At 39.9% G+C, this 13341-nt stretch overlaps 2 protein-coding genes across 3 annotated transcripts; one reads left to right on the top strand and one right to left on the bottom strand.

Moving 5' to 3' along the window:
* The first annotated feature begins 564 nt into the window (after positions 1-564).
* On the top strand, positions 565-3570 carry rbp5 (retinol binding protein 1a, cellular). Its single transcript, XM_046399288.1, has 4 exons — positions 565-1154; positions 1499-1683; positions 2215-2316; positions 3220-3570. The coding sequence occupies exons 1-4, from the start codon at positions 1079-1081 to the stop codon at positions 3271-3273; spliced, it is 417 nt and encodes a 138-aa protein (XP_046255244.1). The 5' UTR covers positions 565-1078; the 3' UTR covers positions 3274-3570.
* Positions 3571-4119: 549 nt separating this feature from the next.
* Positions 4120-13327, bottom strand: LOC124064619 (tumor necrosis factor receptor superfamily member 5). Of its 2 annotated transcripts, XM_046399254.1 has the most exons (9): positions 12626-13327; positions 12307-12432; positions 11627-11773; positions 11428-11521; positions 11002-11078; positions 7900-8007; positions 6175-6267; positions 5291-5440; positions 4120-4714 (listed from the first exon to the last, which is right to left on the bottom strand). In XM_046399254.1, the coding sequence occupies exons 1-9, from the start codon at positions 12699-12701 to the stop codon at positions 4533-4535; spliced, it is 1053 nt and encodes a 350-aa protein (XP_046255210.1). In that variant the 5' UTR covers positions 12702-13327; the 3' UTR covers positions 4120-4532. The 2 variants fall into 2 exon arrangements, with proteins under 2 accessions (XP_046255210.1, XP_046255211.1); XM_046399255.1 differs by lacking the exon at positions 6175-6267.
* Positions 13328-13341: the final 14 nt, after the last annotated feature.

Here is a 13341-nt window from a genome sequence, read left to right as displayed (position 1 = left end):
ACTGACATATCGATCTGTTCTTTATGTGCTCACATTAATGTACAAAAGTATAAAATGTATAAAATCAAAATCAAATCCACCCACGTTTCCCCTCCCCTATGAAATAACCCCCTGAGGCTTGAGTAGACCTGATGGAACAACAAATACTTATGAAAGCGCAGTTTGCCGATGGTTTACATGACATGAAAAGAACCAGAAAACGTTCTTTTTCCTTTCGCCAAGCCATCTTTCCTCTCACACTAGTGATACTGCTTTTCCTATGGAAATTCGTACCTTTTTCAAACACCTGGGACAGTGGGACTGTCCGTCGTAGTGCTGTTAAAGGTTTTATCACATCAGTATTTTAGTGTTTTAATCAAGTGTTTTGTCTGTTTCAGTTTTGAGTTAAAGCTCATCTTAACGTGCTCAGAACAATACCTGCTGCTGGACTTTGTTTGTTTGTTTGTTTTTGCATCATCCTGTTGTTTATAGACAAAGACTACACGGCGGAACTTTAACCTGGATGCTGGTCTTGGACCTGTTGAGTCATGCAGTATTTATACACCATACAGTTCTGTACCGCACGAGTATTTCTACTTACTGCTTCTTCATACTTCTTCTCCACCGCCGTTCAGAGGGTCATATCGTGCTTTTTGCTTCATCTGGTCCACGTTTGGAGGATCCAAAGCACCGCCTCCTTCTGCAGCTGACCCATCTAAAAGCACAGAGAAAGATGCATGATGAACCTCCCCCTGCAGTAACACCTCGACTGACTCACAGCTGACAGGAAACGATTTCCTAAAATCGGTGGGAGTCTCCACCAGAGAGGAGTCACATACGCCCGCTGGAGCAGCAGCAGCAGCAGCCTGCAGCGCCGCCGAGCTTCAAGGTCCGTGCGACAAAACGCCAACTGTCTCATTTTTACGCGCGTTTCCAGTTCGTTTCAGACATTGTTCCAAGACGTTGCGTAAGTGAAAGTGATCTCAAAACAGGCGGCAACTGATCTGCGGGGTCCAGACGTGACTGGAAGGGAACAAAGCAAGCAAGAGGGAGGCAAAGAAAAAGATTTCAGCTCGTCTGCAGTTTTGCAAGGAACAAAATGTCTAAACCAAATTACTCCGGCACGTATCATCTGGCGGAGATGGAGAACATGGACGCCTACCTCGAAGCTTTAGGTAAGATTTTTACACAATTGTTTTGCTTAACAACCGCAGTCTGACTCTCCCTCCATAACACACACGTTTAGAAGTTTGCTGCCTTTAATCTCTTAACAAAACTAATTTATATATTTCTATAAATTGTTGCTTTGGGGGGGTCAAGATGTGGCTCATCTTCATTTGCAGCAACATTTTTTTGCCTTGTCCCTTATATGACCCCACACACACACACACACACACACACACACACACTGTGTATTCACCATAGTTACACTGAGTGTGGCAGACCCCTGTGAGTAGCAGTAAAGTGAAGCCCATGTTAAATTTTCTATCTGTTTTTCTCATTAATTGTTTCCCCTCAGATATTAATTTTGCCCTGAGGAAGATTGTGTGCCTGTTGAAGCCCACCAAAGAAATCACCCACGACACGGCCACGGGAGCCATGAAGATCCGCACTCTCACCACCTTCAGGAACTTCAACATGGATTTCACTATTGGTAAAGAATTTGCTGAAGATCTGGGGCCGGTGGACGGTCGTACCTGCCAGGTTTGTTGTTGTTGTCGTTATTTTTCTGAGCGTGCACACTGATTTGTTGGACGTGTACAGGCTTGCAGATGTAGTGAAAGGGCCGAATCTGTGTTATACATGTTTTCTTTGTGTGTTCAATAAGGAATGTCTGAGGGAAGTCGCCCCACCTGCTGCTGTGATTTTTTTGGGGGGTTGTAATCATCCCCTGCTGCTTAAATCCTGGCTAGAGCCTGCTATGAAAGGATGTGTGTCAAAATGCAAAAAAAACCAAAACAAAACAAAAAAAAAAACACACAGTAATACTCTTTAGTTTAGAAACCCATTCAGGAAACTCTTGAATGAATCAGAATTAGCAGCATTATCTTACAGAACACAACAATTTAAAAAAAGACCAAACTGAAGCAAAAGAGAAAAAAAAAATAAAAAGGTTTTGAACTCATGGCTACTCTTTCACGCTGCACAAAGACTCTTGTCCCTGTGTGATTGAACGTGTGAGCTACTTTACATACTAATTGCTCTCAGTAACACAGCATCTCTGTGCTTATGCAGACTACAGTGAGCTGGGAGGGAGACAAACTGGTCTGTGTACAGCGAGGTGAGAAAGAAGGACGAGGCTGGACCCACTGGCTGGAGGGTGACAAGCTGCATTTGGTAAGGATGTATGAGGTGGACGGAAAAGGAGAGCGGGAGAGGGACAGGGAACAAGGAAAATGAAAATTTAAAAGGGAAAAAAGATGACGGAATTGATATGCCAAACGACGGAGAGCATGCAAATCCAAAAGGGTTTGGAAGTTATTCATTGCCTTATTCAGTCGCACTGTGTGGCCTTTGTGGTCAGACGTTCTTTGATAAAAGGTTTGTGGGGCTTTGTGCATGCCTGAGGGGGAGAAACAAAACCAACAAGGAAGGCAAACACAAAAGAACAGAAAAATGCACGTCTTAATGAAGTGCTACAAAAACCTCGGACCAAGGGAGAGGATTGGTTCTTCTCAATTTGGTTGTAAAATACTCTAAGATTATAGATTATTTGTCAGTGCCGATTAAGATTTAAAACAATCTGTTTTGTTCTACTAAGTAGCTCTCACAGGATTTCTAATACCTCTGTGGCAGGGAGGACAAAGCGATGTGTTGTTGATGTTGTGTCCGAACTCGGGGGGGGAGAATTGGGAAAGAAATGCCTGCGAGGATCAGGGCTCCAAAATGGTGGATTTTAAAGGTTACACAAAGCAGGCGAAGGGAACGGTGAAAGACTAATGAAGAGTGAATTTGGGGGGGGGGGGGGGGGGGCGGAGGCAGGAGGAAAAAGGACGCCGTGGGCTGAAAAGAGAAGATAAGTAGATGGTGAAAGAGCGGGAGACGGATTACAAGGTCAGAGGATGAGGACAGGGGGGTGAAATGGGATTGGATATTGGACACAGTCCCAGGTTTGTGTATCACTCATTTAACTCTCCTTTGATGTGCCAAACTGTCTTATTGATTCTCACCATTCATCCACCCCCCACCCCCACCCCCCCACCCCTCTTTCCTCCTTTGTGTCCCCTCTGCTCTCTGCAGGAGATGAGAGTTCAAGGTGTGGTTGCCAAGCAAGTCTTCAAGAAGGCTGATTGAAGTAACAGAAAATGTGTTTTAGTGAATAACCCAAATTTATTCTCATGAGAATATAGTTAAGGACTTGGTACAAGATTTGAATAATGTTTATAGTTTTTTTTTGTAATCAACATTATTTTGAAATATCACAATGAGGCTGAATGTCTGTTAAAATTCTGATCTGTATATGTTCCTAATTGTTCCTGTCTGATGGTACTAACTGAGAAGAGAGGCAGTTACTTGTGTAAACATTCCCAGCATGCTTCCTCATATTGCACACGTATCTGTCTTCACAACGTTATAAACAAATCATCCATCTGCTGTGCGTCGCTGCTGCATCTTTAATACATGATGCTGCCAGGTCTTTAAATGTCAGTAGCTCATGTGGTGTTGCTGGTGCATATTTTAAAATTTTACATATAAAAAATAAATACTGTAAATCGGTTGTCAAAGTTCATATTACAACGAGCTTTAAAAGAATATAAAAAGATTCTTTTGGCTTATATCAGTTTTCATGTACGATTCTTAACAGAGTAAGACCAGTGCAAGTTAAATTAGATATCCTTTTAAATATAATTACTAAGACAGAGCTTAAAATTAAGGGTAAGACAAAAGTTCTTTTAGATTTCTCAACAAATCCCATCAAAAGACAATGGGTTAGTCCAGATCTCTGCCTGCAACATGTTTGATCTTTCAAGGATCTGCATTTTTAAAAAATGGACATCTATAGTTTTATTTAAAAAAAGTATATTTTTATATACTATATATAAAAAAATATTTTATTTTTTTCTAAACTTTAATATAGCTGGGCAGTGTAGCTATTACTAAACGATACACAAACAGGAGTAAATGGAGAATTTCCTGTGGATTATTATCACTAATGTCTTTCTAATTTTCTTTTTTTTTTTTTTTCTTTGTACAGTGGAGCTCTATGGCACAAAGGAATAAGCTACATCAGGTTTTTACCGCACATATGCAGTTATTTCTACATTCAGTGTCGGATGTCGGTTTCTGTATTGTCATGAGATTTGTCCACAGTCATAAAAATATAGAATGAGAGTTAAATAGAGACGTCAGAGCTGCAGCTAAAAGCCACACAGCAGTGTGTGAGTGCAGCACAACAAAATATCACATCACTTGAGTTGAAATTCTTATTAATGTCCTGCAGGGGGCAGAAAACTGTTTTTTTTCCTTTGGTATAAATAGGTCCAGTTTATAGTTGGAGAAATAGTTGCAGTATCTCCATGCTGGGGAGGGACTCTGGTTAAACATCTGCTTGATTATGTCCCACACCACTCGTCCTCCTGTGGCTCAGAGGAGGTCCTCGCAAAGTTGCTGGTGCAGTATCCAGTACTTCCATTCCCGTGGCTGGACTCAGCGAATGAAACTGAAGGTTTCAGTGGAGTTATTGGAAGGCAGCTGTCCACGCTGTCCTGTGCGTCAACACTGCCCATCTTATCAACTGAGGGGGATAATAATATCAATGTTTAGGGTGACTATTCTTCAAAGTAATCTTATATCAAACACGCTTTGCACTTAATGGGGCTGTAAGCATTTATGCACATGGCAAAAGGACATAAAAGGAAGCCTCTGCCTTTGTTATGTTTCTCTATGCCTTTATTCAATTTTCTTTTAATTTGATATCCATCTGCGCATCATCCACCTTCATTCCTTTTCACAAATCCATGAAAAAAACTGTAACGATGGCAGGAGAGGACAAAATATCGTGACAATCTTTCTGAGACCACACATGGCTGATGTTAAGGACATGGCATTTTCCCCCTTGGGTGTATGCACACTGTACATCTATTTTATGTGTAACTCTGTAATACTTTAAAGTGCACCCATGACTTAAGGGTAAAGGCACAAACCATAAACCAAAATGTCCCTGGTGTGGGTCATCCCTCTATGTCAAAACCTCTAAGAAAGGCTCACAAATATTTAACAATGATACAAACAAAGCTTTTTAAAAAAAAAATAATAATAAAAATATAAAGCTGGTGTGTGACTGCATGAAGCAGGTTCAGGGGTTTATCACCTGGTTCAAAAAGCGATATAACGCAGCCATCCATGGTGCAGCTCTCTTGGCAGTAACTTTTTGTCTCTGTGGGCGCGAAGGGCAGATCCAGCGGACAGTCAGCTGCTGCTGGAAGTACGTCAACCAAGGTAACAGGAGCAACGCAGGTGGCTGTCACACAAAGAAGATACACAAAATAAATTAAAAAAAACCAAAACAACCCCACAAATAAACTTAAGATAAGTACTAATATTACTACTTATAATAATCATTAAAGATAGTACCATTCTTCCAAGAACACTTCTTATAATCAGGATGAATAGTTTGATTTAAGTAAAATGCATCAAGTATAGTGAAGATTGACGACTTTTATCAAGTTTGGAACATAGTCTTGTTAACTCTCTATCAGTAATGATATTGCTTGGCCTGTAAGGAGCACTTAAATTTCTCAAAAATGACAGACTGAGCTCTAGAGTCAGTCACACGTGATCTGGTCAACTTCGTTTCTAGCAGAAGTTCTTTGTGAGTCTTTGATAATAAATCTGCAAAATATGCAAAGCTGTGTGACTCAATATTGAAGTGATACTCAAATTTTTCTTCAGACTTCTTCAAACAGACTTGCAGAATTGAAAAGCAGTGGTAAAAGGTTTGTAGTTTCCTTTTTCTCTGAGAAAAAGGCTGCGGTCACATCTGACTCACGGCAGTTATGAATTACTCCAATGCCATCGAGTTTTTAAGATGGAAAAGCGTATCAAACCCCTCAAAATAAACCTGTCAATCCACCTCTTCACCGTAATTCATTTGTCTGCTGTTCATATGTATGATCAATATCTTCTGAGCGGTCATCAGCTGTCCCTCACATGGCAAATTGCGCTGCTTTTTTTTTTTTTTTTTTTTTTACGTACTTTTTGCGTCAATATTGAATTCCATCGAAGCCATCATGAGGTTGACCACATCGGCTTTTCTCTGTGATGCTGTTTTACAGCAGTCTTTCAAACCTACAGGGAGTGATGATGGATCAGTAACAGGTGAAGCTAGCAAACGACTCTCTGGGCCCCAAAGAGCCCTTGTCCAGTGTGTGCCAGCTTGTTTGTGGCAACTGGATGAATAGAGAATGTGTTTGGTAAAGCACAATATCTTCTGTCTTGTCTCGCAGACTTGCTGGGTCTAACCAAACAGCAAACAGGGACCCACAGGTAATTTAATTTGGGTTAATCTGTCCATCAAGTTTTGCAGTTTAGTTTCTAGACAAGTATTTCCCATACTCCCACAGAAAATCCCATTCTCAGCATACGTGTACTGTATGTTTCCACATCACACGTGTGTGCACGTCTCGACCTCAAATTTGAGGTGAGCACAGAGAAACTCTGCATGTGTGTCGCACACCAAAGCATTTTTGACTTTATATTATATTTGGAAAAACTGAACAGTAACTCACTTTTCCAGATTAAAAGTCCCAGTTTCTTTACATATTCCCAACATTTCAGGCAGTTTTCAGTCCAACTATTTTGTTGTTTAGAACTGCTCTGTTCACCTCTTTTGTGAGTAAAATAATACTTTACAGATACAGATATCTCACAACTACAGCAGACACAATACTACCAAGAAAATATTCCCTTTAGTGATATGAGTGCGATTAGCTTTTGGAAGATATCTACACATTGATACGTTTAGATTAGAATAAAATAAAGATAAACTGTGGTAAGAACAGAAACTTTTGAGTAGAAATCAGACCTTAGTGCTTTGCAGTATCTATCACAATGAAAGTCTGAAAATAAACAGTTGCTGCAAACATAACCAATGCAACCACAAATCTTCTCTAACAATGACGTAATTTTTTTGTATTTTATAAAAATCACTTCTGACTTGAATTAAGTATCCGGTTGTCGGATTGGAAGAACGACACGTTTATTCTTAATGCTCGGCTTTGTTCATCTATTTTATCTGTAGATTCCAGTAATGGCACACTGCTTCACTGGAAATACAGTAACTGTCAATGAACTACGACAGAACTTCAGGCAAAACAATAAATAATGGGACTGTGCCACGGATGTAGGCGTTCATTCTCAGTATGAGTGAGCAGCCTGAGAAGTGTGCGTCACATTATACCAAATAACTGTGTCAGCCTGAATATGTACAGGATGTGGTTTCCCCATTCAGTTTGTCATGTTCAACGAGCTTCTTTACAATCACATTACACAACTCCATATTTAACCTAAGTTATACTTTCTCTTGAATATTCTGCTTCCATGCAAAGAAAACCCTCTCAAACCCAACACAAATTACACTTCTTTTACACAAATGATCTCCAGACTATCTCAAATTCTACTTAATATAATAAATTCAGGTGTGTATAAAGAGTCTTCCACTGCATGGGAAACAGTGGGAGGGTACGATTGAAAGAGATAAGCAGCGACCTTCAACTGTAAAACTTCAAAGCAAATAATGTCTCACAGTTGTGGCTAGCAGCATACGTAGACTGTCAGTGCGTAGGCAAACCAGTGCGCCTCTTTGTCACCCGTTTAAGGAAGACTTGGTTAAAAGTACGAGAAAAAAAAAAAAAAAAAACATAAACAGAAAAAAAAAAACAATGATGAAACACACCTACATGGGTTACATGCTTTACATACCTGCTCTATATGACGTGCGCTTTTTCCTCCAGCAGATGAAAGCGAACAGGACAAATGCAGTCAACACGAGTCCTGACCACAGGGCTGCAGGTAACATCCACTGACAGTCTGACAGACAAAGACAGAGACAGAAAGAGAGGGTGGTTTGAGGAGGGGGGTCTTTACAGGCACCCAAATACATTTAAATTAACATGTCCTCCTAATTACACAACTAACTTCTGGTAATCGCTCACAAAGAGTGAGAGGTTATTCCTCATTTATAAGTTAATGAATAAAATGTCTAACAATGACTAAATGAGATTTGTGCAATTTCTTCAACAAAGACAACTATTATTAGTGAAAATTAATGTTGTATTTCATACACTAGAGTTGTAACACATTATTTAACTTTAGAAACATTATATAAACATTTGGTAAGTGTTTTACAACAGGGCTTCCCAAACTTTTTCTCCCCCATCTGATAACAATTTTGCCTTTAAATGTTTTATTGCAGAAAGTGTATAAAACCCAAGTTGTCACATATTCTGTCACTTATAGATGGGATTATAGTGAAAATAAACGATTCCCCTTTTTGCTGGGGACCTTCTGGAACGTCTTGCCCTGAGGGTCCCTGAACCCCACTTTGAAAAACAGTGGTTTACTCGTTACAGTGTGTTACACAGTAACAAGGTAAGATTATTTTAGTCCATACATTTTAATGTATTTGCCAACAACTGCAACTCCTCCTCCATGAAACATCCATTGAAATGATATAAAAACGATATATGAGTTGCTCACAGGTGGGTTTAAAACAGTATAAATTAACTGTATAAATATGATCTACATATGATTATGTACACACGTGCAGATAATATTTCGGTGTAACTATGTTTGCAAGTGTTTAGTAACTGTTTGTAAGCCAGTTAGCCATAAACTATTAGTAGACACTTGGAACTACTTAATACCACTTAATGATAAACTAAAATAATAAAATAATAATAAATAAAATAAAGTGTTGCTGCTGTCTCCTCAGCACCCGTAGTTGTAATACTTTTTTTTTCCATCTTCTGTTATTAAAAAGTTTGTTTCCAGATTTGAATGAAAATGTCACAGGTAAATTTCCCACCTGCTTTATCGTGCTTACTTCATGTTTTTCACTACTTGTTTGACTGGATTAAAATGACTAAACCATTTGAGACAATGATCAAAAAAAAAAAACAAGAAAGAAAGAAAACTCAGTTAACTTGTAACGCTGAAAACCACACAAGCAGGGAAAAACACTGAAACGCAGAAAAAACGTTTTTCTAAACGCGTGTTTATGTCTGTCTCCCATGATGACCTAATCAGACTAAATTAACTTTCTATGTTTGTGAGTACAGTGCTGGAGATCTGTCACAGCTCCAGTCAGATATTAATACTATATACAAGACATATTATATTACATAGGTATCATATAACATTCATTCTGTTGTCTGCTCTGTTTTCTCCCTGCCACATGCTAACTCTCCTGTCATTTTAGATCCAGCTACTCCCTCCTCCACTCCTCCAAGTGCTTTCCTACAATTCCCATCATCTGACATTCCCCACCCATCTGCTTACGTGCTTCCCATTTCCCTCATCAGCACTATATATACCAGCCCACTCATTCCCTGCCTGACCATTGGACTTGTCATGGCACCTGTCATTCTGTCCTACCCATTTCTTAGATAAGCCTGTTTTTAACTGCCTGCAGTGCCTGTGAACATTTATCATACCTGCCTGTCTTTGAGTCAAAAAATAGTTTGGGGTTCAAGCTTGTTATTCTATGAGCCTCAATGCTATCATGTTTTGATTTAAAATGTGGCGAAAAGCACTGGGGACCTCGAGCAAATCCCCCTCCCACTCTCACCCCACTTCACTTCTGGTAAGCAAAACTAAACTCACCTGATTGGATACTTTGACCTTTGTGACTTTTATTGGCCTGATTTTGCTGTCAGGATTTTGTTTTGGTATTTGCTTAGGCAGACTATTGTGCTTGTGTGCAAATCACAAGTGAAAATCTCTAGATGCATATTTAATCTTACAGGACCTGTAGTCTCTTTCTCCGTTTTGTCCTCGTTTGGCTGCGTAAACCTCACTGAGTCTTGAATGTCAAGGCATTTGGTACGGATGTTCATGCCCCCCTCAGGATTGACTGGAATGTTTTTTTGGGATCTGCTGACTTTTCATCCTGGTAGACTGCACTATTTGAGCACCCAAACTCCCTCCTTAATGCCGACATCTTGCAGAAGTCCTCTGAACCTGTCCTCTTTCTCCACAATACTGCTCCATAATACTCCAGTCTTGGCTTCAATCTCCACAAATTCTCTCATATTCTTCCACTTCTGCTTTCAACCCTCTGCCTTCCTGTGTGGCTTCTGGTTATGAAGATAAAGCCATGATACCATCCCACACACTTTTCACTATTATAAATTATCGTATTGGTATTATCACCATTTTAGTTGATATGGTAAACTTGTTAGCAAATAGTTTTTTATATAATTCTCATCCAGCAGTTGTGGCAGAAACTTTATCCTCATTTAGAGTAAGGTTTTTAGCTGTTAGATGCTCCACTAATCAGCATCTAGTCACTAACTGTTACTGGGGCTTTAAAGGTTTTTCGGTTAAAATATCAGGCTGAAAATGCCACCATGAGAGTAGTGAGAGTGAATAAAAATAATGAATCTGCAATCAGACAGTTTAAACTAACTATAAAGGATTGTGAAGCAGAGGGGAACTGCAGATTCAGATAGTCTTCTGTGGGCTTCAAGGTTTTAATATGTTTTCTCTGAAGGTGAAATTACTCTTTACCGCCTGTAACAATGACAGATTCACTCCCATCTCCGAACAAATACTAATCACCTTACTTACTAAGGGCCTTACATTTATCTCTTTCTTTAAAACAATCTGTAGCGCTTCTAGTTCCTTTCTGAATGTCTTGGTCATATGACAGATAGAGCATGAAGGTCAACAGGAACTCACTGAGTCACAAATAGCATCTGCTACATTGCACAAGTAAATTTCTTTTTAAGCTAAAAGATTTTCAGAACTGATGAGATGACACATATCTGAGACAACAGCCAGAATCTAAAAGGGAAAACCTACTGTATTTGAAGTCACCACAGTTGGCATCACTTGTCTGGGTTCCCGGAGTTTTCAACAATCTTCCGATGTCCTCACATCTAAAAAACAAACAAACAAATGAATAATACTGTAAAGTATTTCTACAAACTGACATTTATTTGGGGATGTTTGTCTCAGTAAATCTGCGGAAGGATGTAAACAACTTTTCAGACAGAAAAGAGTTTCAGAGTTATTCCAACACTGTGGATGATATAATAAGTGCAATGTGGGATGTTTCAGGTTTGTAGACTAGAGGTTGTCAACCGAAACTAAAACAGTCATTTCTAAAGTTAGTGTTGATGGATGACTAATGAGTGATTCAGTCACATTTGATAACATTACATAGTTTGACCTCCTCCTTCAGCTTTAATTACAGTAATAAAAGTTACAGTGGAGATGCAGTCTTACCTGGTATGTGCTCGACAGGGTGAGTGGAAATCTGTTACGTTGCTGTAGGTCCCGTCTCCACATGGGACACAGATTGTGTCAGTCGCACGAGCGGCTGTGGGATGAGACAAAGAGATTTTCAGTTGCCGGTTTGTGCGTTTGGCTAGATGTGAGTCGAGTGCACCATCATTTAGTTTTACATTCTGTGGTGGAAGCCTACCTTGAACCTTGACTCCTTCGCCCGGTGGGCAGCGGGTCACTGGGTTGCAGTGGTCACACTGATCATTATTACAGTAATAACCAGCCACACACTCACACACAGTGTCCTCCTGAGCTGTGCAGTCCCGTAACTTCCTCTGGTTGTTATCTGAAAGAGTCAAAAAAAAAAAAAAATACAGTCTGTCATGGAAGATGGATTCGTTCGGATTCGGATTTTCACCTTTTATTTTCACACCATAAAACATTTTCTAAGTTCCTGCGCTGCTTTAGAAATGCGACCTAACATAAGTTAACTTGAATAATCAGTTCAAATTGTTCTCATGAGATGTGAAAATATAAAACTAGCCGAGACGGATTCACTGCACATGAGTACAACCTGAGCAGATTTAAGATGTTAAGTATACTTTAAATCAAATTTGCTCTCCAGATACACGGTGATAAGTTTGTCATTTGTCACAGATGTCAGGTAAGTGAGGTTTAATTGGTTAAAAAAACAGGAAAAAAAGAGGAGGAAGACCTTACAAAAAGTGGATTTGTGTTGGTGTTCACATGAAGAAACCAATGCAAATCATTTAAGTATCTAAACTGTATAAAATGGTTGCAGGGGAAGAGAAGGAAGAAACTGTGTTTGCAGTACAGAAGAAGTGTGTGCGTTTGTGCATATACAGTACTGTGACTTACTGGAACTGCAGTCCCTGCAGATGTGACATTTGTTCAAATGATTTTTTGTGGCTGTGTAGAGCCCACGTCCACATTCTGCACATTCAGTTTCCTTCGTGCTATCACACTCAGCTTTCATGTACGACCCTAATTGAAGAAACAGAGATACGAATCGGATGTTAAGCTGAAATGCAAGTGCACTTTGTGTGTAATGCTGCAAAGCTGAGCATTTACACAGAACACAGGCGGCTCTGTCGTGGTTTGTTCAATCTCATAAAGAAACATATAATCCAGAGAGAAAAGAAATGTTAGAAACTGAAAATTTAAGATGTTGACTGACCTGCATGGCAGCGATCACAGCATCTCCCATCTTTACTGTGGTACTTATCCTCAGCTGTGCAATTCCCCATAGCCATTTGATTACACTCCTCTGCCTCTGTGTAAAATATCTTAACTACAACGACCCTCTTCCTGTATACCCTTCCCCAAAACCTGCTCCTAACTTCAAATGACAGCTGTTTAATTACCCTTGGTTCCTTGAGCACCACTCAGAGTGCCATATCTTTCTTCTTCCTCTTTTTTTCTGATGTGCTCTCATTCGCCGCTTTCGTTCTTCTGTCTCTACTCTCTTTCTGCTCTCTGATCTGTCTGTGACTTCATATGTTTTCCCTCCTCACTCTGCTTTACCTACTTCTCATCTTTTCTAATCCTACACAGTGGAAAACCCCAGTGACCCTTATCTGCCGTTTTCCCCACCGTGTCTCTCTCTCTCTCTCTCTCTCTGTCTCTGTCTCTCCTCACTTCCTTCCTGTGCAAGCCCTCTCAATGTGAGGTAAGCTGTGTGTGTGTTTCCGTGTAGCTACAGGACCAAAGGCTGAGTTTGGCACTCATTAACTACACAGAGCAGAGCAGCACAATGAGACATTTCCTCTCTCCTCTACACCCTTTCCTTTCCCTCTACCTCCATTGTTTCCACTGAACTTTTGTCCCAGTGGTGCAAGGGATGTTGATGAGCTGAAACTGCAAAGAAGTCATGGAGCAACAGTCGAGTTTCTG

This window comes from Scatophagus argus, chromosome 9, assembly GCF_020382885.2.
Source record: "Scatophagus argus isolate fScaArg1 chromosome 9, fScaArg1.pri, whole genome shotgun sequence".
NCBI classification, from domain to species: Eukaryota; Metazoa; Chordata; class Actinopteri; family Scatophagidae; genus Scatophagus; species Scatophagus argus.
Note: the sequence above shows the minus strand (reverse complement) of the source record. Positions and strands in the feature narration are given on the sequence as shown.